This window comes from Bubalus bubalis, chromosome 1 (genome assembly GCF_019923935.1).
Source record: "Bubalus bubalis isolate 160015118507 breed Murrah chromosome 1, NDDB_SH_1, whole genome shotgun sequence".
NCBI lineage: Eukaryota > Metazoa > Chordata > Mammalia > Artiodactyla > Bovidae > Bubalus > Bubalus bubalis.
Window position 1 is genome coordinate 193,182,506 of NC_059157.1, and position 23,793 is coordinate 193,206,298.

General features: G+C 48.3%; 2 protein-coding genes and 1 pseudogene across 3 annotated transcripts; all 3 read left to right on the forward strand.

Annotated features, from left to right (window-relative positions):
• Nucleotides 1–299: 299 nt before the first annotated feature.
• On the forward strand, nt 300–3,670 carry LOC123466179 (carbonyl reductase [NADPH] 1-like). 2 transcript variants are annotated; one of them, XM_045166700.1, is made up of 3 exons: nt 300–1,135; nt 1,435–1,497; nt 1,667–3,670. In XM_045166700.1, exons 1-3 carry the CDS (start codon nt 847–849, stop codon nt 1,711–1,713), a joined length of 399 nt encoding a protein of 132 aa, XP_045022635.1. In that variant the 5' UTR covers nt 300–846; the 3' UTR covers nt 1,714–3,670. The 2 variants fall into 2 exon arrangements, with proteins under 2 accessions (XP_045022635.1, XP_045022634.1); XM_045166699.1 differs by having other exon boundaries at nt 1,435–3,670.
• Nucleotides 3,671–5,101: 1,431 nt separating this feature from the next.
• On the forward strand, nt 5,102–10,270 carry LOC102415914 (carbonyl reductase [NADPH] 1). The gene is made up of 3 exons (XM_025293516.3): nt 5,102–5,420; nt 5,936–6,043; nt 9,594–10,270. The coding sequence occupies exons 1-3, from the start codon at nt 5,132–5,134 to the stop codon at nt 10,028–10,030; spliced, it is 834 nt and encodes a 277-aa protein (XP_025149301.1). The 5' UTR covers nt 5,102–5,131; the 3' UTR covers nt 10,031–10,270.
• Nucleotides 10,271–10,595: 325 nt separating this feature from the next.
• On the forward strand, nt 10,596–18,386 carry LOC102414687 (annotated as a pseudogene).
• The last annotated feature ends 5,407 nt before the right edge of the window (nt 18,387–23,793 follow it).

Here is a 23,793-nt window from a genome sequence, read left to right on the forward strand (position 1 = left end):
AATCTGCTCCATTACTCATAATAGTGGAAGCTAATTTGGTGGACTTGTGGGTGTCGAGTATTAGTTCCACTTTTCTATTTAAAATTTTTCAGGACAAACATCTGGAACCAGAGAGTCCTGGTTCGGCCCCCTTCCTGGATGACCTTGAACCAAAATCCAACAGGATACTACTCCCTAACACAGGGACACCTGCTCAGTGTTACGTGGCAGCCTGGGAAGGAGGGGAGACTGTGGAGAACCAATACGTGTATATGTGTGGCTGAGGCCCTGTGCTGTCCAGCTGAAACTGTGGTGAGAACTCAGAACGTTGTCAATCAGCTGTGAAAGTGCTAGTCGCCCAGTCCTGTCTAGGTCTTTGCGGTTCCATGCACAGCCCTCTGCACTTCCATGCACTGTGGCCCACTGGGCTCCTCTGTCCATGGGATTTCCCAGGCAAGAATACTAGAGTCAGCTGCCATTTATTTCTCCAGGGGCTCCTCCCAACCCAGGGATCAAACCTGGGTCTCCCCCCATTGCAGGCAGATTCTTGACTGTCCCAGCCACCAGGGAAGCCCTGTCGTCCAATATAAAATAAGAAGTTTAAAGAAAAAGAGGGCTGTGTCCTCTCTTTTGGCTCAGGGTACAGCATGAGGAAAGAGGTGGAGCCAGGAGTGGTGTTGGAACATTTGATCCCTCCTTAAGCCGGTAGATGGCAGGGCCTCCTCCTTCTCAAGCAATCACTGCACTGGATCCCAGGACACAGTTCTTTGCCTTCTGGAATGTGGCGGGTCTCCACGTCCCACGCTGCGCCACCCCATCGGTCTCCAGCCTTGTCAGCTCTACTCCAAAGGGCCCTGCCCACAGGCCATGTCATCCTCCACCCGAGTGGCGCTGGTCACCGGGGCCAACAAGTGCCTTGGTTTTGCCATAGTGCGTGACCTGTGTCGGCGGTTCCCGGGGAAATTGGTGCTCATGGCACGGGACGAGGCGCGGGGTCGGGCAGCCACACAGCAGCTGCAGACCAAGGGCCCGAGCCCCCTTTTCCACCAGCTGGACATCACTGACCTGCAGAGCATCCGGGCACTGCGAGACTTCCTGCGCAAGGAGTACAGGAGCCTCGACGCACTGGTCAACAACGAGGCCATCGCCTTCCAGAGTAAGTGAATGGGAGCTGGGGGGTTACAGCCACTGTGGGGGGAGCCTGACCGGGCGGGGCGGGGCTGCTGCCTGAACCTCCGCTGTGGGATCTAGAACCCTCTCCCTAGGGAGGGAGCACAGGCCGGAGGTCACAGGGAGAGCAGGTCCTCCGCCATTACAAGCTTTTCCAGCAAGAAGGCCTTGAAATAGCTTTGACCAGGGTAAAGGACAGCGCCCAGATTTTCACAGTATTGATTTCACTGAACTTTGGATGAGTTGGGTGAATTTTTAACTTCTGAAACCAATTTAAAATTGCAGAGTGGTACACAGGAGGTCATATGGGCTTCTTTCACTCAGCCTCCCCTGATGATGCCATCTTATGTAAGTATAAAGCAGTATCAACCACAAAACACCCATTGGTGCAATACCGTTCACTAACACCAAACATTGCTAGAGGAAAACAGAGTTCACGGAAAAAATACTGTATCAAGTAAGCATTTTTACCATATGGCTTGTGTTTATTAGCCCTATTCTTTTTCTATCCTAAAAGTTGGTGATCCCACACCAATTGAAATTCAGGCAGAAGCGACCATGTAAACAAACATCCTTGGTACCCAAGCTGTGTGCACAGAGCTCTGGCCTCTGATAAAATGCCGAGGTGAGTCCAATGGAGCCCAAACTGCAGGGTTTCTGGCAAGATCTGAGCCCACCTGCATCTGGTCTCATCCTTCTCAGCTGCACTGACTTCCACCTGGTGGTCACTCGGCAGGATGCCCGGTGGCCTCTGGTCCCTCTACACCCTGCCCGAGTCGTTGGTGCTCTCTGTCCATCTGCACTTTGCACATTTGGCTCTTTCTTCTCTTTCCCATCTTAGTTCAAAGGTCTCCTCCAAGAGGCCCTTCACGTGCTCCATGCCCATCACAGGGGGTGTCCTCTCAGGAGTCTCTCCCAGACCTTCTCTCTCCCGTGCCCCTCTCAGAGTGACCTGATTTGGGTTTGTGGTGCTCATACTACCACATTCATTCGACCCCTGAAGACTTTTCTGCTTCTGGCCACCAGAGTGTTTCTTCCTATGGCACTGACATGGTGTATTACCAATACAGGTTTCTAGATGCTAAACCAAGTATACATACTTCGGTCTTTAAGGTTCAGGAAGTCCCCAGACTATCCTGAAGTTCAATAATTCACTGTAAGGACCGAGAACTAGGCAAACAGCTATTATATTCAAAAGGACATGGTTTTAGAAAGGTGGACAGTTACTCAGTTCAGCAGTGGTTAAAGGTCTCATGGCCCAGGGTCTAAGAAGCCCAGTATGGAGCTGGGACTTGACGTCTCCCTGCAGACCCTGGGGGCACCACGTATTTCTCCCCCAAACAGCCTGTGTCAGACACAAGGGGTATTACCAAGCAGTGGGCTCGACCCAGCCTTGATGTCCAGGGTTCTTGGTGAGGGGTGGTCACGCAGGCATGGCCCACTGCCCTCATGGCGGGCCCTGCTCTCCAGCCCATCCAGGGGTCCAGCTAATACCAGCTAGGCCAAGGCCGCCACCATACTCACACACGAACATGGACTAGGTAACCTGACCCTCAAACAAGTAATTGAGGACAGTCTTCTCAGGCAAGGATGTTCAGGCTTCACTGTTACCTCCCAGATGTCCTGGAATAGGGCTGAAGCTTCCTCTGGCCAAGCTTAGCCCCTTACTTATAGAGAACACCCTCTGCACCTTCCTTAAGACTCCCTTACATCAAAAGGATCATCGAGCATCTAAGTTTAGCCTAGATTTTATTTAACAGATACAGAAAGAGTACAGAAATAACATCTCTCATCGGGGGCAGCCAGAGTGGGGTTGGAGTAGTTGAGAGCAACAGATATTCCAGCTTCTAAAGCCACTACTTCCATTTTCATGTGTTTCTACTGATACTAATTTGTTTTCAATTTTTATTGGAAGATGGTTGCTGTGCAGTATTGTGCTGGTTTCTGCCATACATCACCATGAGTCAGCCACAGGGATACCTACGTCCCCTCCCTCCTGAACCTCTCCCACCTCCCATCCCATCCACCCCTCTAGGTTGTTGCAGAGCACTGGGTTGATCTCCCTGAGTCACACAGCAGATTCCCCCTGGCTCCGTATCTTGCACGTGGCAATGTGTGTGTTTCCGGGATCCTCTCTCAGTGCCTCCCATCCTCTCCTTCCCCCACTGTGTGCACAAGTGAGTTCTCTACGTCTGCATCTCCACTGCTACCCTGCAAATAGGCTCATCAGTCCCATCTTTCTACTTTCCATACACCTGCCTTAATACACAATATTCATCTTTCCCTTTCTGACTTACTTCAGTCTCTACAGTAGGCTCTAGGTTCATCCACCTTGATGAACTTGAATGAATCAAGTTCATACTAACTTGATTCTCGCCTTGATCAACTGCTACTTGTACCTTCAGTTCAGTTCAGTCGCTCAGTCGTGTCTGACTCTTTGAGACCCCATGGACCACAGCTCGCCAGGCCTCCCTGTCCATCACCACCTCCCAGAGTTTACCCAAACCCATGTTCATTGAGTCGGAGATGCCAGCCAACCATCTCACCCTCTGTCGTCCCCTTCACCTCCTGCCCTCAATCTTTCCCAGTATCGGGGTCTTTCCAAATGAATCAGCTCTTCGCATCAGGTGGCCAAAGTATTGGAGTTTCAGCTTCGGCATCAGTCCTTCCAGTGAACACTCAGGACTGATCTCCTTTAGGATGGACTGGATGGATCTCCTTGCCGTACAAGGGACTCTCTAGAGTCTTCTCCAACACCACAGTTCAAAAGCATCAATTCTTCAGCGCTCAGATTTTTATTTAGCATAAAACTGTTTGTGCAGTCTATTTAGTATTGTTAAGAGAGAAAAAGAGGCCAAAAAAAAAAAAATTATTTCAGTTTGAGACAAAGAACTCTTTGAATGGGAAATCACCAAACCAGAATTACTGAGCGTGGCCCGGCCGACAGGCACTCAGGAACAGACTATCGTGGAGAGAAGGCTGAAGCAAAGTAAGGAAACTGTGCACTGTCTTCAGCTTCTGGCCCAGGTGGCTCTTTGTGACTATCAGTCCTTAGGTTCCCATTTTGTCACCTTGAGGCATTTTCAGGCTTCCGTTTTGTTTTGCTTACAGAGGCCACCAAGGAATTAGAGCCAGCTCAGCCTAATGACCTCCGTGTTTCACTCATTTACATCATGGAAACTGGCTCATGGTTAGCTGTGCCGAGTTCATCAACTAGTTCTTTTCCGTTAGTATTACACCCTGCAGAGACTTGACCTCCATCTCCCATCACACTTGGTCATCCCTATCAGTATCTTCCTACGGCTGCTTTACATGTGAGAGTTGACTATTACCAGCAAGGCCAGTGATAACCCCCATCACAGGACAGTAGGTAGCACATGTGACCTGAAGACTAAGACTCACGAGATGCTGGCACCTGGCTAGAGAAACACTCAGTGATTAACGATTGGTTCAATCCATCACCACGTCTTATAAAAAATATCCCACAGACATCCCAGGGCTTCTGCTTGACTTTCAGTTCAGTTCAGTTCAGTTCAGTCCAGTCAGTCAATATGTCCGACTCTTTGCGACCCCATGGACTGCAGCACGTCGGGCCTCCCTGTCCATTGCCAACTCCCGGAGTTTATTCAAACTCATGCCCATTGAGTTGGTGATGCTTCCAACCATGAGGATGGGGCTGTTTAAACGTAGAGAACACGACCAATCAGAATGATGCTCTGCTTCCAGGCTGCAAATCGCCAGCAGCACTTTTCAGCAGGACTGTTCTGAAAACTCGGCAGGTAGCCCCGCTCTAAGTGCCCTGAACCGCCGGGGGTCAGAGGGAGCCCAGCCCCGAGGGGCGGAGCCTGCATCTGCGCCTGTGCCTCAGCCCTGGCGCCCCGGGGTGATTCCTGCGGGTGATCGCTCCGCGCACTGCATCTAGCTCAGAGGCCAAGAGCCGCGGTTCCCTTCTGAAGGCACCCGGACGCCCTGCACACCGGCCATGTCGTCCTCCACCCGCGTAGCGCTGGTCACCGGGGCCAACAAGGGCATCGGCTTCGCCATCGTGCGTGCCCTGTGCCGGCAGTTCCAGGGAGACGTGGTGCTCACGGCGCGGGACGAGGCGCGGGGTCGGGCGGCCGTGCAGCAGCTTCAGGCCGAGGGCCTGAGCCCCCTTTTCCACCAGCTGGACATCGACGACCGGCAGAGCATCCGCGCCCTGCGTGACTTCCTGCGCAAGGAGTACGGGGGCCTCGATGTGCTGGTCAACAACGCGGGCATCGCCTTCAAGAGTAAGAAGCGGCTGGGTGCTCCAGGAGAGGCGGTCACCCGCTCTGAGCATCTCGGTCCAGAATGGACCAAATCTGTCGGGGAATCGCTGTAGAGGGGCTTCTCCCGCCTGTGGGGTCCAGAATGACTCCCTAGAGAAGGAGAAGGGAAGGGGGAAGGGGGTGCGGCTAGAGGAATTGCGAGGAATTGGCTGCTCTCTAGCCGGAGAGAACTTAGTTTCTCTGGCTCAGAATCCTGGGCACCTTTTCCAGGTTGATGCACAGCCCCTTTCTGATACACAGAGGCCCCATGTCTGCACCCTTAGAACAGCGCCGTGCCAGTGGTGCGTTCTTACATAACTATGCTTCATTATCAAACTGGGAAATTCACACGGGTACAATACTGATTGTATTGTGCACAAAATTCAACCGATTTTTACCTTCACTAGTTGTACACAAAATTCATGAGCGATGCCTTCTTATGGAATGTTACCCCGCGAGAACTGTTTCTTGACTCCACTTTGCTTTTCTCTTGAAAGCTGCTGACACCACACCATTTCACATTCAAGCAGAGGTGACTCTGAAAACAAACTTCTTCGGCACCAGAGATGTGTGCACAGAGCTCCTGCCTCTAATAAAGCCCCAAGGTGAGTCTGATTGGAGCCCAGACTGCAGTGCTTCTGGCAAGATCTGGGCCCACCTGGCTCTGGCCTCATCTACAGGTCCCCTGCCGCTCCTGCTCAGCTTCCCTGGCCTCCACCGTGTCTCCACCCAGCCGGGTGTCCTGCACCCTGAGGTCCCTCCACACACTGCCCAGGTCCTTGGTGCTGTCTGTCCACCTGCTTTTTGCACATCTTGCTCTTTCTTCTCTTTCCCATCTTAGCTCAGAGGTTTCCTCCTCCAAGAGGCCCTTGAGCTGCTCTGTGCCCATCACAGGGGGAGTTCCCTCAGGAGTCCTTCCCAGACCTTCTTTCCCCTGTCCCCCTCTTACACAGGCTAGTGGAGCCCGCACCACCACCAGTTCACCCCTTCCCTCCAAAGACTCGTCCTTTCCCCAAAACATCTTGGTAACTAATCCCGTCATCCTAGCACCAGGAACCTGGAGGGCACCCTGCCCATACGTGGGAGGTAAGCCTGCCTGCTTATTGTCATGACCAGGTCCTAAATTCGTCCAGCTGAGTTTCTCCCCAGCCATCTGCCCCATCCTAGCTCTACAAACAGGCCCTCAGCTGTTGTCTCTAAACACTTGTAAACCCTCCTAAGGGACCCCTTGCCCTTCTTGAATCCTTTTCTTTCTCGGTAGGCTCACTGCCCCTCCCCAAAATCCTACAAGTGTGAATGAAGTTCAAGCCCTGAGTGTGGCTAATAGAGATCTCTAATCTGAGCACTGCCCTTCCGTGTGCTCGGTGTTCTGGACAAAACAAACTCATTCCTCTAGCTTAAACTACTGTAATGTTTACCCTGACGTAAGGGGCCAGGAGAGGAACCACCCCCCATTAAACACACAAAGTAAGACAAGCAGATACTTTAAGAAGGATTCAGAGAGTGCCTAGACATTGAGCACACGTGTTTACAGTTTACACTCAGCTTCTAACCTGTTTCCCTGTCCACGCCTTCTGGAAGGTGCTACCCCTTCAAAGACTTGGTTCACTAGGACCGCAGGAGTCAGCTCCTAAGTGTCCCCTGATTCTCCGAAGTGATGTCTTTGCTTTTTAACAGCCTGTCTGCGTTTGTCATAGCTTCTTCCCAAGCAGCTCTCATCTGATTTCATGGCTGGCTTCACCATCCGCAGTGGTCTTAGAGCCCAGGAAGAGGAGCTCTGCCACTGCTTCCTCCTTTTGCCCTCCTATTTGCCGTGAGCTAATGGGACCAGATGCCACGAGCTTCATTTTTTAAATACCGAGCGTTACGCCAGCTCTTTCACTCTCCTCCTTCACCCTCATCAAGAGGCTCTTTAGTTCCACTTCGCTTGCTACCATTAGAGACCATCTGCATATCTGAGGTTAATATTTCTCCCACAATCTTGATTTCCAGCTTGTTAACTCGTCCAGCCCGGCATTTCACATGATGTGCTCTGCATAAAAGTTAAACACGGTGACAATAGCCTTGTCATACTCCTTTCTCAACCAATCAGATGTTCCAGACAGGGTTCTAACTGTTGCTTCTTGACCCGCATACAGGGTTCTCAGGAGACAGGTAAGAAGGTCTGGTATTCCTGTCTCTTTAAGAGCTTTCCGCAGTTTGTTATGACCCACACAGTCCCAGGCTTTAGTGTAGCCAGTGAAGCAGAGGTGGATATTCTTCTGGAATTCCCTTGCTTTCTCTATGATTCAGCGAATGTTGGCAATTTGATCTCTGATTTGTCTTCCTTTTCTAAACCCAACTTGAACATCTGAAAATTCTCAATTCACATAATGCTAAAGTGTCACTTGGAGGATTTTGAGCTAATGGGAGATGAGCATAATTGTCCAGTGGTTTGAACATTCTTTAGTATTCCCCAACTTGGGAACTGTGATGAGGATTGACCTTTTCCAGTCCTGTGGCCACTGCTGGGTTTTCGAAGAGTGCTGACATGTTGGGTGCGGCACTTTAATAGCATCATATTCGGGATTTTAAATAGTTTTGCCAGAATCTCATCACCTCCACTAGCTTTATTGATCGCAGTGCTTGCTAGGGCCCACTTGACTTCACACTCCAGAATGTCTGGCTCTGAATGAGAGACTACACCATCGTGGTTATCCGGGTCCTTAAGATCTTTTTCATATAGTTCTGTATATTCTTTCCAACTCTTCTTGATTTCTTCAGCTTCTGTTAGTCTTTACCACTTCTGTCCTTTATTGTACCCATCTTTGGATGAAATCTTCCTTTGATATTTCTGATTTTCTTGAAGAGATCTCTAGTCTTACCCTTTCTGTTGTTTTCCTCTATTTCTTTGCATTGTTCACTGAAGAAGGCCTTCTTGTCTCTCCTTGCTATTCTCTGGAACTCTGCATTCACTTGGGTGAACCTTTCCCTTTCTCCCTTGCTTTTCGCTGCTCTTCTTTCCTCGGTTATTTGTAAAGCCTCCTCAGACAACCACTTTGCCTTCTTGCATTTCTTTTTCTTTAGGATGGTTTTGTTCACTGCCTCCAGTATAGTGTTAGAGACTTCTCTCCATAGATCTTCAGGCACTCTGTTTACTAGGTCTAATTGCTTGAATCTATTCATTAGCTGCACTGTATAGTCATGGGGAACTGGATTTAAGTCGTGGCTGACCTGCCTAATGCTTATCCCCACTTTCTTTAGTGAAAGCCTGAATTTTGCTATGAAGAGCTGATGGTCTGAGCCCCAGTCAGCTCCAGGTCTTGTTTTTGCTAACTGTTACAAAGAATGTAATCATTCTGATTTTGGTATTGACCAAAAATTTGGTGATGTCCATGTGTAGAGTTGTCTCTTGTGCTGATAAAAAAGGATATTTGCTATGACCAGTGATAGTCTCAGGGCATTCTCAAGATGCCCAGCCCAAGGTTAGAGCCTTGGTCCCACGAGTGAGGACTGGGTTGGAGAAGGAAGTCCTAATCTCCTAGGTACACTTACCAGGAACTGAACCTCTGCAGCAGGTAGCTGAGGAATAGGATGAGAAATGTGATGTCATCCGCATGGTGGGAAGATGCCACAGCCCCTTGGCAGGGAGGGAGTCCTGCATCTCAGATGCACCATCCCAGAGTGAAGTTTCCATTGCTACGGTCAGAAAGGAGGAAAGGAAGGAGCAGTCATGGTTGAAATAGATTCTTTCTGTTCTCACCTGAGGTATTGGAGATAGTCTGGAAAAAAATGTTTCTTCATTTGCTGCACACACTCAGGACCATTTCCAGAGATTCTAAATAGTTCAGTTTTGAAAATACTTTTCACAAGTCATGCTGGGTAATAGGTTCACAGACTTCTTCCTCTGGTCATGACTTCTTTATTGAGTTTGAGTGAAATAGTTCATTCTGGTAATTTCTAAAATAATTAGATGTAGCTTAATTTTAAAAAACATTAGAAGTAACATGTTGTTACTTATAATAATAAAAAAGATAAAACTCATTGAGGAACCCCCTCCCAAAATACATTCCCTTCCTTCCCTAATGTCCTCTTTCAAGAGGTCAGTCCTGTCCCCAATTGGGTATCATCCTCTCGTGCTCGCCTTTCTATGTACTGATTTGTGCTCTATTTTAGGCAGAGTGGTGAATGTATCCAGCTTTGTCAGTGTCAACTCTCTAAAGAAATGCAGCCCTGAACTGCAGCAGAAGTTTCGAAGTGAGACCATCACGGAGGAGGAGCTGGTGGGGCTCATGAACAAGTTTGTGGAAGACACAAAGAACGGGGTGCACAGGAAGGAGGGCTGGCCCGATACCGCATATGGAGTGTCGAAAATCGGAGTCACAGTCCTGTCCAGAATCCACGCCAGGAAACTGAGTGAGCAGAGAGGAGGGGACAAGATCCTCCTGAATGCCTGCTGCCCAGGGTGGGTGAGAACCGACATGGCAGGACCCAAAGCCCCCAAAAGCCCAGAAGAAGGAGCAGAGACCCCCGTGTACTTGGCCCTTCTGCCCTCGGATGCCGAGGGGCCTCACGGAGAGTTCATTTCTGAGAAAAAAGTTCTGCAATGGTGAGCTCATTCACGGCTACACCATGGATCCATTTATATTGCTGTCCCCGATTCACCAAACAGACACTGACAAAATTATCGCTGTGCAGAAAAAAGAAAGAGGAATCAAAATATCCAGATCAAGGTCTCACTAGGAGAGGGCTGCTAATCTTGTAAAGAGTTTTCTGACTTCTTCTGTGATCCCAGGGGAGGAAAAGTGGAATGGATGACAAATAATAAAAATAAATAATTCTTTATAAATGTCCCTTTGTGCAAACTCTTAAATGGTGAATCTGCTCCATTACTCATAATAGTGGAAGCTAATTTGGTGGACTTGTGGGTGTCGAGTATTAGTTCCACTTTTCTATTTAAAATTTTTCAGGACAAACATCTGGAACCAGAGAGTCCTGGTTCGGCCCCCTTCCTGGATGACCTTGAACCAAAATCCAACAGGATACTACTCCCTAACACAGGGACACCTGCTCAGTGTTACGTGGCAGCCTGGGAAGGAGGGGAGACTGTGGAGAACCAATACGTGTATATGTGTGGCTGAGGCCCTGTGCTGTCCAGCTGAAACTGTGGTGAGAACTCAGAACGTTGTCAATCAGCTGTGAAAGTGCTAGTCGCCCAGTCCTGTCTAGGTCTTTGCGGTTCCATGCACAGCCCTCTGCACTTCCATGCACTGTGGCCCACTGGGCTCCTCTGTCCATGGGATTTCCCAGGCAAGAATACTAGAGTCAGCTGCCATTTATTTCTCCAGGGGCTCCTCCCAACCCAGGGATCAAACCTGGGTCTCCCCCCATTGCAGGCAGATTCTTGACTGTCCCAGCCACCAGGGAAGCCCTGTCGTCCAATATAAAATAAGAAGTTTAAAGAAAAAGAGGGCTGTGTCCTCTCTTTTGGCTCAGGGTACAGCATGAGGAAAGAGGTGGAGCCAGGAGTGGTGTTGGAACATTTGATCCCTCCTTAAGCCGGTAGATGGCAGGGCCTCCTCCTTCTCAAGCAATCACTGCACTGGATCCCAGGACACAGTTCTTTGCCTTCTGGAATGTGGCGGGTCTCCACGTCCCACGCTGCGCCACCCCATCGGTCTCCAGCCTTGTCAGCTCTACTCCAAAGGGCCCTGCCCACAGGCCATGTCATCCTCCACCCGAGTGGCGCTGGTCACCGGGGCCAACAAGTGCCTTGGTTTTGCCATAGTGCGTGACCTGTGTCGGCGGTTCCCGGGGAAATTGGTGCTCATGGCACGGGACGAGGCGCGGGGTCGGGCAGCCACACAGCAGCTGCAGACCAAGGGCCCGAGCCCCCTTTTCCACCAGCTGGACATCACTGACCTGCAGAGCATCCGGGCACTGCGAGACTTCCTGCGCAAGGAGTACGGGAGCCTCGACGCACTGGTCAACAACGAGGCCATCGCCTTCCAGAGTAAGTGAATGGGAGCTGGGGGGTTACAGCCACTGTGGGGGGAGCCTGACCGGGCGGGGCGGGGCTGCTGCCTGAACCTCCGCTGTGGGATCTAGAACCCTCTCCCTAGGGAGGGAGCACAGGCCGGAGGTCACAGGGAGAGCAGGTCCTCCGCCATTACAAGCTTTTCCAGCAAGAAGGCCTTGAAATAGCTTTGACCAGGGTAAAGGACAGCGCCCAGATTTTCACAGTATTGATTTCACTGAACTTTGGATGAGTTGGGTGAATTTTTAACTTCTGAAACCAATTTAAAATTGCAGAGTGGTACACAGGAGGTCATATGGGCTTCTTTCACTCAGCCTCCCCTGATGATGCCATCTTATGTAAGTATAAAGCAGTATCAACCACAAAACACCCATTGGTGCAATACCGTTCACTAACACCAAACATTACTAGAGGAAAACAGAGTTCACGGAAAAAATACTGTATCAAGTAAGCATTTTTACCATATGGCTTGTGTTTATTAGCCCTATTCTTTTTCTATCCTAAAAGTTGGTGATCCCACACCAATTGAAATTCAGGCAGAAGCGACCATGTAAACAAACATCCTTGGTACCCAAGCTGTGTGCACAGAGCTCTGGCCTCTGATAAAATGCCGAGGTGAGTCCAATGGAGCCCAAACTGCAGGGTTTCTGGCAAGATCTGAGCCCACCTGCATCTGGTCTCATCCTTCTCAGCTGCACTGACTTCCACCTGGTGGTCACTCGGCAGGATGCCCGGTGGCCTCTGGTCCCTCTACACCCTGCCCGAGTCGTTGGTGCTCTCTGTCCATCTGCACTTTGCACATTTGGCTCTTTCTTCTCTTTCCCATCTTAGTTCAAAGGTCTCCTCCAAGAGGCCCTTCACGTGCTCCATGCCCATCACAGGGGGTGTCCTCTCAGGAGTCTCTCCCAGACCTTCTCTCTCCCGTGCCCCTCTCAGAGTGACCTGATTTGGGTTTGTGGTGCTCATACTACCACATTCATTCGACCCCTGAAGACTTTTCTGCTTCTGGCCACCAGAGTGTTTCTTCCTATGGCACTGACATGGTGTATTACCAATACAGGTTTCTAGATGCTAAACCAAGTATACATACTTCGGTCTTTAAGGTTCAGGAAGTCCCCAGACTATCCTGAAGTTCAATAATTCACTGTAAGGACCGAGAACTAGGCAAACAGCTATTATATTCAAAAGGACATGGTTTTAGAAAGGTGGACAGTTACTCAGTTCAGCAGTGGTTAAAGGTCTCATGGCCCAGGGTCTAAGAAGCCCAGTATGGAGCTGGGACTTGACGTCTCCCTGCAGACCCTGGGGGCACCACGTATTTCTCCCCCAAACAGCCTGTGTCAGACACAAGGGGTATTACCAAGCAGTGGGCTCGACCCAGCCTTGATGTCCAGGGTTCTTGGTGAGGGGTGGTCACGCAGGCATGGCCCACTGCCCTCATGGCGGGCCCTGCTCTCCAGCCCATCCAGGGGTCCAGCTAATACCAGCTAGGCCAAGGCCGCCACCATACTCACACACGAACATGGACTAGGTAACCTGACCCTCAAACAAGTAATTGAGGACAGTCTTCTCAGGCAAGGATGTTCAGGCTTCACTGTTACCTCCCAGATGTCCTGGAATAGGGCTGAAGCTTCCTCTGGCCAAGCTTAGCCCCTTACTTATAGAGAACACCCTCTGCACCTTCCTTAAGACTCCCTTACATCAAAAGGATCATCGAGCATCTAAGTTTAGCCTAGATTTTATTTAACAGATACAGAAAGAGTACAGAAATAACATCTCTCATCGGGGGCAGCCAGAGTGGGGTTGGAGTAGTTGAGAGCAACAGATATTCCAGCTTCTAAAGCCACTACTTCCATTTTCATGTGTTTCTACTGATACTAATTTGTTTTCAATTTTTATCGGAAGATGGTTGCTTTGCAGTATTGTGCTGGTTTCTGCCATACATCAACATGAGTCAGCCACAGGGATACCTACGTCCCCTCCCTCCTGAACCTCTCCCACCTCCCATCCCATCCACCCCTCTAGGTTGTTGCAGAGCACTGGGTTGATCTCCCTGAGTCACACAGCAGATTCCCCCTGGCTCCGTATCTTGCATGTGGCAATGTGTGTGTTTCCGGGATCCTCTCTCAGTGCCTCCCATCCTCTCCTTCCCCCACTGTGTGCACAAGTGAGTTCTCTACATCTGCATCTCCACTGCTACCCTGCAAATAGGCTCATCAGTCCCATCTTTCTACTTTCCATACACCTGCCTTAATACACAATATTCATCTTTCCCTTTCTGACTTACTTCAGTCTGTACAGTAGGCTCTAGGTTCATCCACCTTGATGAACTTGAATGAATCAAGTTCATACTAACTTGATTCTCGCCTTGATCAACTGCTACTTGTACCTTCAGTTCAGTTCAGTCGCTCAGTCGTGTCTGACTCTTTGAGACCCCATGGACCACAGCTCGCCAGGCCTCCCTGTCCATCACCACCTCCCAGAGTTTACCCAAACCCATGTTCATTGAGTCGGAGATGCCAGCCAACCATCTCACCCTCTGTCGTCCCCTTCACCTCCTGCCCTCAATCTTTCCCAGTATCAGGGTCTTTCCAAATGAATCAGCTCTTCGCATCAGGTGGCCAAAGTATTGGAGTTTCAGCTTCGGCATCAGTCCTTCCAGTGAACACTCAGGACTGATCTCCTTTAGGATGGACTGGATGGATCTCCTTGCCGTACAAGGGACTCTCTAGAGTCTTCTCCAACACCACAGTTCAAAAGCATCAATTCTTCAGTGCTCAGATTTTTATTTAGCATAAAACTGTTTGTGCAGTCTATTTAGTATTGTTAAGAGAGAAAAAGAGGCCAAAAAAAAAAATTATTTCAGTTTGAGACAAAGAACTCTTTGAATGGGAAATCACCAAACCAGAATTACTGAGCGTGGCCCGGCTGACAGGCACTCAGGAACAGACTATCGTGGAGAGAAGGCTGAAGCAAAGTAAGGAAACTGTGCACTGTCTTCAGCTTCTGGCCCAGGTGGCTCTTTGTGACTATCAGTCCTTAGGTTCCCATTTTGTCACCTTGAGGCATTTTCAGGCTTCCGTTTTGTTTTGCTTACAGAGGCCACCAAGGAATTAGAGCCAGCTCAGCCTAATGACCTCCGTGTTTCACTCATTTACATCATGGAAACTGGCTCATGGTTAGCTGTGCCGAGTTCATCAACTAGTTCTTTTCCGTTAGTATTACACCCTGCAGAGACTTGACCTCCATCTCCCATCACACTTGGTCATCCCTATCAGTATCTTCCTACGGCTGCTTTACATGTGAGAGTTGACTATTACCAGCAAGGCCAGTGATAACCCCCATCACAGGACAGTAGGTAGCACATGTGACCTGAAGACTAAGACTCACGAGATGCTGGCACCTGGCTAGAGAAACACTCAGTGATTAACGATTGGTTCAATCCATCCCACGTCTGTGGGATAAAAATATCCCACATACATCCCAGGGCTTCTGCTTGACTTTCAGGTCAATCCACTTGCTCAGTTGTGTCCAACTCTTTGTGACCCCATGGATTTCAGCACGCCAGGCCTCCCTGTCCATCACCAACTCCCAGAGTTTACTCAAACTCATGTCCATTGAGTCAGTGAAGCCATCCAATCATCTCATCCTCTGTTATCCCCTTCTCCTCCCGCCTTCAGTCCTTCCCAGCATCAGGGGCTTTTCCAGTGAGTCAGTTCTCTGCATCAGGTGGCCAAAGTATTGGAGTTGCAGCTTCAGCATCAGTCCTTCCAATGAATATTCAGGACTGATTTCCTTTGGATGGACTGGTTGGATCTCCTTGCAGTCCAAGGGACTCTCAAGCGTCTTCTCAAACACCACAGTTTAAAAGCATCAATTCTTTGGCATTCAGCTTTCTTTATACTCCAACTCTTACATCCATGCTTGACTCTGGCAGGTCCTAAAGCAGGAGTGACCTTGACTGCAGGGAGCTTCACTCTGTCAGGCATCTGGGATAAGTGAGCTAAAAGAGGCTATCACCTCCTGCTCTCAGAGTAATATTGATTTCTCTTATTGCATAACCCATTTAAACATCCTCAGTTCCATTCCCCCTACTCCCCATATGTCATCGACTTTTACCCATACTTTCTCATCCTTCAGAGGGATGTTAAGTTCCGTCACTGCTGATGCTGACTGCCCTCAGCAATACTCACCTAACAAGTGCCTCCCCTTAGTCCACCCCCTTCACACAAGTCGGGTTGCACAGACCCAGACTGGTGGACTGTTTAAGCTGCTGACTACACAATAACAGCTACAGTTGCTCTTCCTCCAAATTGGCCAGATAGGTGAAGACACAGTCCATTTCATCGGGCCTTTCAGAATTCTGACCAAAAAAAAAGTTTATAGTTAACTTTCTTGCTTACCAGTTATCCCCTGACTTCCAGATCATAAATTGCAGATGGGTCCCAGAACTACAGTATAGCCAGAAAAACGAAGGTTGAAATGAAGTAGGGAAAAGATTGTAGAGTCACCCTGGCATCCTCCACACCCCTTCTTCCCCAGAGGAGAGAGGAATCTATCCGGGGGCTTCTTCCAAGGCTCCCATCATGCTGGTTGTGGGCATAAGCTCACAAATTTCTGTAAGCCAATGTTTGAGACAACCAGAGTTTCATTTCCTGTCCCAGTTCTGTATCAAACCTCTACTCTGAGCATGAAAGTGTGTTCCCTGGCCTGAGGAATATACCTCATCAGTCCAAATCATGCAGTGTCTTCTGCTCCATTATACAACTTGGGCACAAGGATCTACTGCTGGGTACATGGAGCCGCGCCCACAGACAGCATCCCACCTCATCAGGACATTTTCTACCTTCCCAGGGCTACTACCTGCAACTCACCTGCTCTGTGCCAATCCTTTGGCTCAAAGAATATGACTCATACCAGGCAAAGACTTCTTCTCTCATGCTGTCAGATACAGCAGGAATGGGAGAGGCATGGATGAACAAGGATCCCATCTCTCCATTCCTGCAGCACCCCCATTTGCACTCATCTCATGGGGCCAGGCTCCAGTTCGATTCCTGGGTTGGGAAGAGCCACTGGAGAAGGGATAGGCTACCCACTCCAGTATTCTTGGGCTTCCCTTGTGACTCAGCTGGTAAAGATCTGCCTGCAATGCAGGAGACCTGGGTAGGATCCCTAGGCTGGAAAGATCCCCTGGAGAAGGAGAAGGCTACCCACTCCAGTATTCTGGCCTGGAGAATTCCATGAACTGTATAGTCCATGGGGTTGCAAAGAGTCAGACACAACTGAGCGGCTTTCACTTTCATGGGGCCAGGTAGGACTTCAAATAAGCACACCTGAAAAACACTCAGTGGTTCCAATTGCCTTCCAATTTTGGAAATGGTTCTTCTGATGAGCCTTAAGTAGTTGTACTTTAATTCCTCCTAACTTCCCATTTGACTCCCAGAGTATTATGCTCATGTGACCGTCCCTTAAATAGTCTAGTGTCTGCTGCCTGCCTCTGTCATCATACAGCCAGGACTTGATTCACCACTCCCGAGCTGATATAAACCCGAACCCAAAGAAACAAGCATCAGTTCAGCCCTGTGAACTGAGTTAATTTCACTGTCCTTCAACCTGATGCTCTCTGGTCAACTTGGAACTGCCATCCACAAACCCATCAGCCCTTTGCTGGTCAACAGAGGCCTGGCATAGAGCCCTGCCCAAGTGACCTAAGGTCCTCAGCTGGTTCCAGAGGAGGCCTTTGAGAAAAAGATGCTGTCTGCTCCTGAGTGCAGCAAGGTGTCCTCCAACCTATGGAGCTCTTTCCTCGATATACCATTTTCATTTTCTTATGGAAATCTGGGGACTGCCCTCCCCATTATACCATGTCTTTCTCTTTAGTTACCCTAGGATCATGGTTAGGGCAGGTTACAAGACTGTCTAATGCCCTTCACTCATAGTGAAGTGAAGTGAAAGTCACTCAGCTGTGTCCGACTCTTTGCAACCCCATGGACTATACAGTCCATGAAATTCTCCAGACCAGAATACTAGAGTGGGTGGCCGTTCCCTTCTCCAGGGGATCTTCCCAACCCAGGGATCAAATCCAGGTCTCCCACATTGCAGGTGGATGCTTCACTCACAAATGCAGTCTAAATTCATCTTGTAGGAAACTGGTACCTGGCTCTCCAGTGGTAATCGAGTCCAACATCTCAGCAAATTGGGTGTTCATTATTCTCATACATACCTTCCCAAGTAATGGTTTGTGTTGCATTTTAGGCAGAGTGGTGAACATGTCTAGCGGATGGGCCTTCAAAGCTCTTGAAAGCTGCAGCCCTGAACTGCAGCAGAAATTGAGAAGTGAGACCATCACAGAGGAGGAGCTGGTGGGGCTCATGAACAAGTTTGTGGAAGACACAAAGAACGGGGTGCACAGGAAGGAGGGCTGGCCAGATAATAATATATATGGAGTGGCGAAAATCGGCATCACGGCCCTGTCCAGAATCCAAGCCAGGAAACTGAGTGAGCAGAGACGAGGAGACAAGATCCTTCTGAATGCCTGCTGCCCAGGGTGGGTGAGAACCGACATGGGGGGATCCAAAGCCCCCAAAGCCTAGAAGAAGGAATAGAGACCCCGTATACTTGGCCCTTCTGCCCTCGGATGCCGAGGGGCCTCATGGACAGTTTGTCCATGAGAAAAAAGTTGCAAAATGGCAATGCATGCCTGAGTTCTACCCATAGGCCCCACTTGGTTACCTGTCCTGATTAGACTAAGAAAATACAGTGTTCAAAATATCTCCCCGTGAAAAAAACCAAACATGCCTACCTCTATGTAAATTTCAAAGCCACTTTGAAATGGCTACTATTCTGTGAGATCTTTTGTGATTTCTTATGTGATCCCAGGGAATAAAAGAAGAATGGATGACAAATAATGAATAAACATCAATAGATGAATACATGGTTCTTTATAAATGTCTGTTTGTTCCAACTGATTATATGCAGAACCAGCTCAGAAGTCTAATAGACCAAAATGTAGGTCAAGGAAAGTGAGAGTACTACTTGGGGAAAGAATTATCATCAATAGGGCCAGATGGGAAATACTTTTAGTTTTCAGGTTCAAGTGGTCTCTGTGAGAACTGTTCACCGGTTCTCTTTTACCAAGAAAGTAGCCAGAGACAATATATAAGCCAACAAGCATGGCCATATTGGGTCTGCCAGCTTTAGCTGACCAGCCTCTAGTATAACATGGACCACACCATCAGGGAAAACATCTGCTCTGGTGCCTGTAAACACCAAACTCATTGGGAAAAAAAGCAATGTAAATGTGAAATGTGAGGGGGTGCTGGTATGAAAGATAACATCCTACAAGAATCTGAGACAATGGGGAAAATTGAGAATGGGTGGGTATGAGTGGGTATGAGAGACCACTGTCAAATCTCTTCAGGGTGAATGTGTCATTTTTGTGGGATGAGGTGTCAGGAGGTCTGCAACATTAGCATGGTTCTGCAAAATACACACAGAAGTGGAACACATAACTAGAGTAACATATTCATAACAGTTGAACCTAGATGGGAGGACACCTGGGTGACCACCTTACTATGCTTTAAGTTTTCTGTTTAAAATCTTTGAACTGAAACAGCCTGGCTCTGCCCTTTCCTGTGCAACCTTGAGCAAAATCCCGCATCTACTCTATCCCCTAAATTGTAGAATGAAGAGAACAGTCATAGGATTGCTGTAAATTGTCCAGATATCGGTGATAGTGCTGAAAATACATTGGAGGTGCCAAGTGTCCTATGTCATGAGTCCCTGTAAGAGGGGCGCAGCTGCACCCAGGGCCTTGATGAGAAGCTTCCTGCTGCCCAGAACTACGTCTGGGTCCCCAAGGCCCCAAAGACAGTCTGCCACATCGCCTCTTCACAGAAGCTCCGTGTTGCACAGATGCCCCTTCTGTCATGGTTACCTGACACTGTCCACCTCTCATTGTCAGCCCTGGGGAAGTAAAAAGGGACAGCCCCTGAAGGCAAAGACAGGGCCCTTCCTGAAGAGTCAGGTTGACTTCACAACTGTAGGCCTTCAACTAGTCTGTTATTTTCCTCCCCCACACCCCACACCATATGACAGCAGAGGATCATCAATGTCTAGACCAACAGTCAGCATCACACCTGCTAGTTTGGAAATGGACAGTGGAATCACAATGATCATGCACCCTTAGTTCCAGAAAAATAAAGCCCACGTGATAAACCAGTTGTTAACTGTGACCTAAGACAAATCAAAATGTATGCACTTTTGGGATATATAGGATGATTTGGGAGAATAGCACTGAAACATGTGTAATATCATATATGAAACGATTCGCCAGTCCAGGTTCGACGCACGATACTGGATGCTTGGGGCTGGTGCACTGGGACGACCCAGAGGGATGGTACAGGGAGGGAGAAGGGAGGAGGGTTCAGGATGGGGAACACGTGTATACCTGTGGCGGATTCATGTTGATATATGGCAAAACCAATACAATATTGTAAAGTTTAAAAAAAAAAGGCAAAAAAAAAATGTATGCACTTTCAACAAACCTAGGGATATGTAACTTTTAAATGCAACATTCCAATTATGACCCTGCACAGTTAGAGGTTCATAAACAACCCTTCAATATGGGACACACTGAATTCCAGAGTCAGATAGCTGCCCACACAGAAAGTCTAATCACAGGACCTATTGTCAAAAGCTGAGTTTCTATCAAGAGAGCAGGCAGAGCTGTGTCCTTAGAAGTAGTTGTATTGTTGCTCAGTCACTCAGTCATGTCCAACTCTTTGCGACCCCATGGACTGCAGCACACCAGGCTTCCTGTCCTCCACCACTTCCTGGAGCTTGCTCGGACTCATGTCCATTGAGTCGGTGATGCCATCCAACATTTCATCTTCTGTCGCCCCCTTCTCCTCTTGCCTTCAGTCTTCCCCAGCATCAGAGTCTGTTCCAATGAGTCAGCTCTTTGCATCAGGTGACCAAAGTATTGGAGCTACAGCTTCCGCATCAGTCCCTCCAATGAATATTCAAGGTTGATTTTCTTTCGGATGGACCTAAAAGGATTTAACCTCCTTGTTATCCAAGGGACTCTCAAGAGTCTTCTCCAACACCGCAATTCAAAGCAGTTACACTAAGTAATTTCATTGCATCTTAGGAAGAAGCAACCATTCCAATTCTGCGGGTTTGATGGACCCAGCAAAAGATAGTAACTACTCCTTCCTCTTTTTGGAGACCTACATGTGCGTGCATGCAGCAACTCTAATGATTTTTATTCCTCTGCCAGGAATCCCTAGTCCCCTAATGACCATTCACCAAGCAATTTTGTTTGGAGGACGTTCACCACTCCACCCTGCAAACCACAGTGTATCTCAGAGGGGAATCAAGAGAGGGCTGTGTCCTGGTTTGGCTCAGGATGCTGCACCAGGAAGGGGTGCAGTCAGGAGTGGTCATTAGGAACCTTCTGGAACATCTGGCCCCTCCTCGGAGGGAGGGAAAGGGGCGGGTTCTCCTTCTCAAGTCACAACACTGGACCCGGGAACACAGTCCTTGGCTTTTCTGCCTGTGATGGGCCTCCACATCCCACTCTGCCCCACTACGGGTGGCCCCCAGCCTGGTAAGCTCTACTAACTGGAAAGGGTCCCGTGCGCCCTGCCATGTCTATGTCCTGTACCCCCATGGCACTGGTCACCGGAGCCAACAAGGGCATCAGCCTTGCCGTCGTGCGTGACCTCTGCTGGCAGATCCTGGCATGCTACCTGACACGCTGTCTCCCGGGCTGCAGTCCTCGTTTTGCCCCAAATAAAACTTAACTCGCAACTCTCACATTGGGCATCTTTTTTAGTTGACAGGTTCAAACACATCTTTATTCATCAAAATAGGAACCGCTACAATCAATACGTTTCTGCCAATGAGAAATAAGTTTGTTCATTCCTGTAGCATAATTCCGTGCTTCAGGATTCAGTGAACTCTTGGAAAGCATTTTTTGCCTCTTCTGGTTGTGGAAGCGTTTCCTCTCTGATATTTCAGCCATGTACATGAAGTGCATTAAGGTGAAAAGAAATTGGTGAAATTACTGCTCACATATTTTATTTAACCCACCACAACCAGAACATCATCCCTGTAATATGTACTGAGGATGGAAATTAGTGAGATAATTCATCATTTTCAGTTGTGCTGTGTGTTCCTTGCTGCACAGGCTGTCTCTCGCGGCCGCGCTCAGGTTTCTCACGGCGGTGGCTTCTCTTGTTGCAGAGCACAGGCTCCTGAGCACAGGCTCAGTAGTTGTAGTGCATGGACTTAGTCGTCCCTCAGCATGTGGGATCTTCCCACACCGGGGATCAAACCCATGTCCCCTCCATTGGCAGGCAGATTCTCAACCACTGGACCACAAAGGAAGTCCAGTCTTGACATTTTAAGAGTTACAGCACATCACAGTTTAGACTGTTTACAATGTTGAGTGCTTGTAAAAGTGAAAGAGAAGCCACTCAGTCGTGTCCGACTCTTTGTGACCCCATGGACTGTAGCCTACCAGGCTCCTCCCTCCATGGGATTCTCTAGGCAAGAGTGACTACCAAACTAGGCAACAAGGGTTTTTTTCCTTCAATATAATGATGCAGTCTTTCCTCAAGTATGTGAAGATGTTACTCTACTAATTACAATTCTCCTTCAGGATTCAATTTATAAGACTGACTAGTGATGGCTAGTGTACAATTTCTAATTTTTTTTCAAAAGTTGAATTTTTGCCTTAAATGCACAAACTTTTATTTTTTATTTTTTTTTTGGTGGATTTATTTATTTATTTATTATTTAATTTTATTTTATTTTTAAACTTTACATAATTGTATTCGTTTTGCCAAATATCAAAATGAATCCGCCACAGGTATACATGTGTTCCCCATCCTGAACCCTCCTCCCTCCTCCCTCCCCATTCCATCCCTCTGGGTCGTCCCACTGCACCAGCCCCAAGCATCCAGTATCGTAAATGCACAAACTTTTAAAACATAGCTCAGTTGGTAAAGAATCTGCCTGCAATGCAGGAGACCCCAGTTCGATTCCTGGGTCGGGCAGATCCCCTGGAGAAGGGAAAGGCTACCCACTCCAGTATTCTGGCCTGGAGAATTCCATCAACTATATACTCCATGGGGTGGCAAAGAGTCGGACACGACTGAGTGACTTTCACTTTCATACACACACATACACACATTGTAAACCAAAATCTCAGAAACAAAGACCTGAAATAAGGAAAGATTTATTAATATTTGGGGTTTGTTAGGACTGCATCCAGGAGACGTAGATTCAAGTACTTCAATTGTGTGCCACTAGACTACAAAATAGAAGGAAGCATATAAAGGCAAAAAAGAAAAGTAAAGTCACAGTTACAGAAGTTGTTTGCCAAGAATTATGATTGGAGCTGGCAAAAAATTAAGGGTTTTGTTTTGTTTTTCATTAAACAAGGATTGGTTGAGTTCCGCAATGTTTACAAAGGTGCAAGTGGGAATCTGAGAAAACGAGGTTGAGGGTAGCAGGTGTTCCCCTGGATTTGATACAGTTCAGAAAGATTCAGTTCTTAGTGATACAGGGACATGTCAGAGCCCAGATCCTCAATGGCTGCCCAACCCCATTATGTTTGTGTGAACTATGATTATTCCACCAGGACTCAAATCTGTCATCCACACACAGATATAAAACGTATTGTCAGGTCTTCCCTGGTGGTCCAGTGCTTAAGACTTCAAGCTGTCAATGAAGGGAACATGAGTTCCATCCCCAGTTGATGAAGTTCCACATGGCACACACCCAAAAACTGTATTTTCATATGGTCTGTGCCATATTCTTTAAGTTCACACATGCAAATATTAAAAATACATATAAGACCAGAGTTGACCTAAACCTTACCTGATGATTGACGTCATATTATGTTGGGACTGTCAGTCTGGGGAGTCAGATGACTTTCCAACTCACAGTAGCCAGCCAAGATGTTCCCTTGACCCCCATCGCCTATTCAAACCCTTTGTAGTCCCCTCCCACATTAGACCAGAATTGGCCTGTGTGACCAACAGCCATGGCAGAGTAGTGGTATGTAATTTATGAAACTAGGTCATAAAAGACCCTTTTTGCCTTCTGTCTTTATCACTGTTCCCTGGATGGAGCCAGCAGCAACATCTTGAAGATGCCCAAAGAGCCTACAGAGAGTCCACTTGGCTAAGAAGTGAAGCCTCCAACCAAGAGCCACATGAGCCAATAAACTTGGAAGGGGTCCTCCAGCTGAGGTCGGGCCTTTAGAAGATACACTCCAACTGACATCTTGATTACAACCTCACAAGCCTTGAGCCAGAACTGCCCAGC

What these genes read in the sequence shown, in the direction of transcription:
- LOC123466179 (XM_045166699.1), top strand. Translation starts at nt 847, where the DNA reads ATGTCATCCTCCACCCGAGTGGCGCTGGTCACCGGGGCCAACAAGTGC. An exon ending in CGAGGCCATCGCCTTCCAGA is followed by an intron (nt 1,136 to 1,434) that starts GTAAGTGAATGG and finishes TTAAAATTGCAG; the next exon opens with AGTGGTACACAGGAGGTCAT.
- LOC102415914 (XM_025293516.3), top strand. Translation starts at nt 5,132, where the DNA reads ATGTCGTCCTCCACCCGCGTAGCGCTGGTCACCGGGGCCAACAAGGGC. An exon ending in CGCGGGCATCGCCTTCAAGA is followed by an intron (nt 5,421 to 5,935) that starts GTAAGAAGCGGC and finishes TTCTCTTGAAAG; the next exon opens with CTGCTGACACCACACCATTT. An exon ending in GCCTCTAATAAAGCCCCAAG is followed by an intron (nt 6,044 to 9,593) that starts GTGAGTCTGATT and finishes GCTCTATTTTAG; the next exon opens with GCAGAGTGGTGAATGTATCC.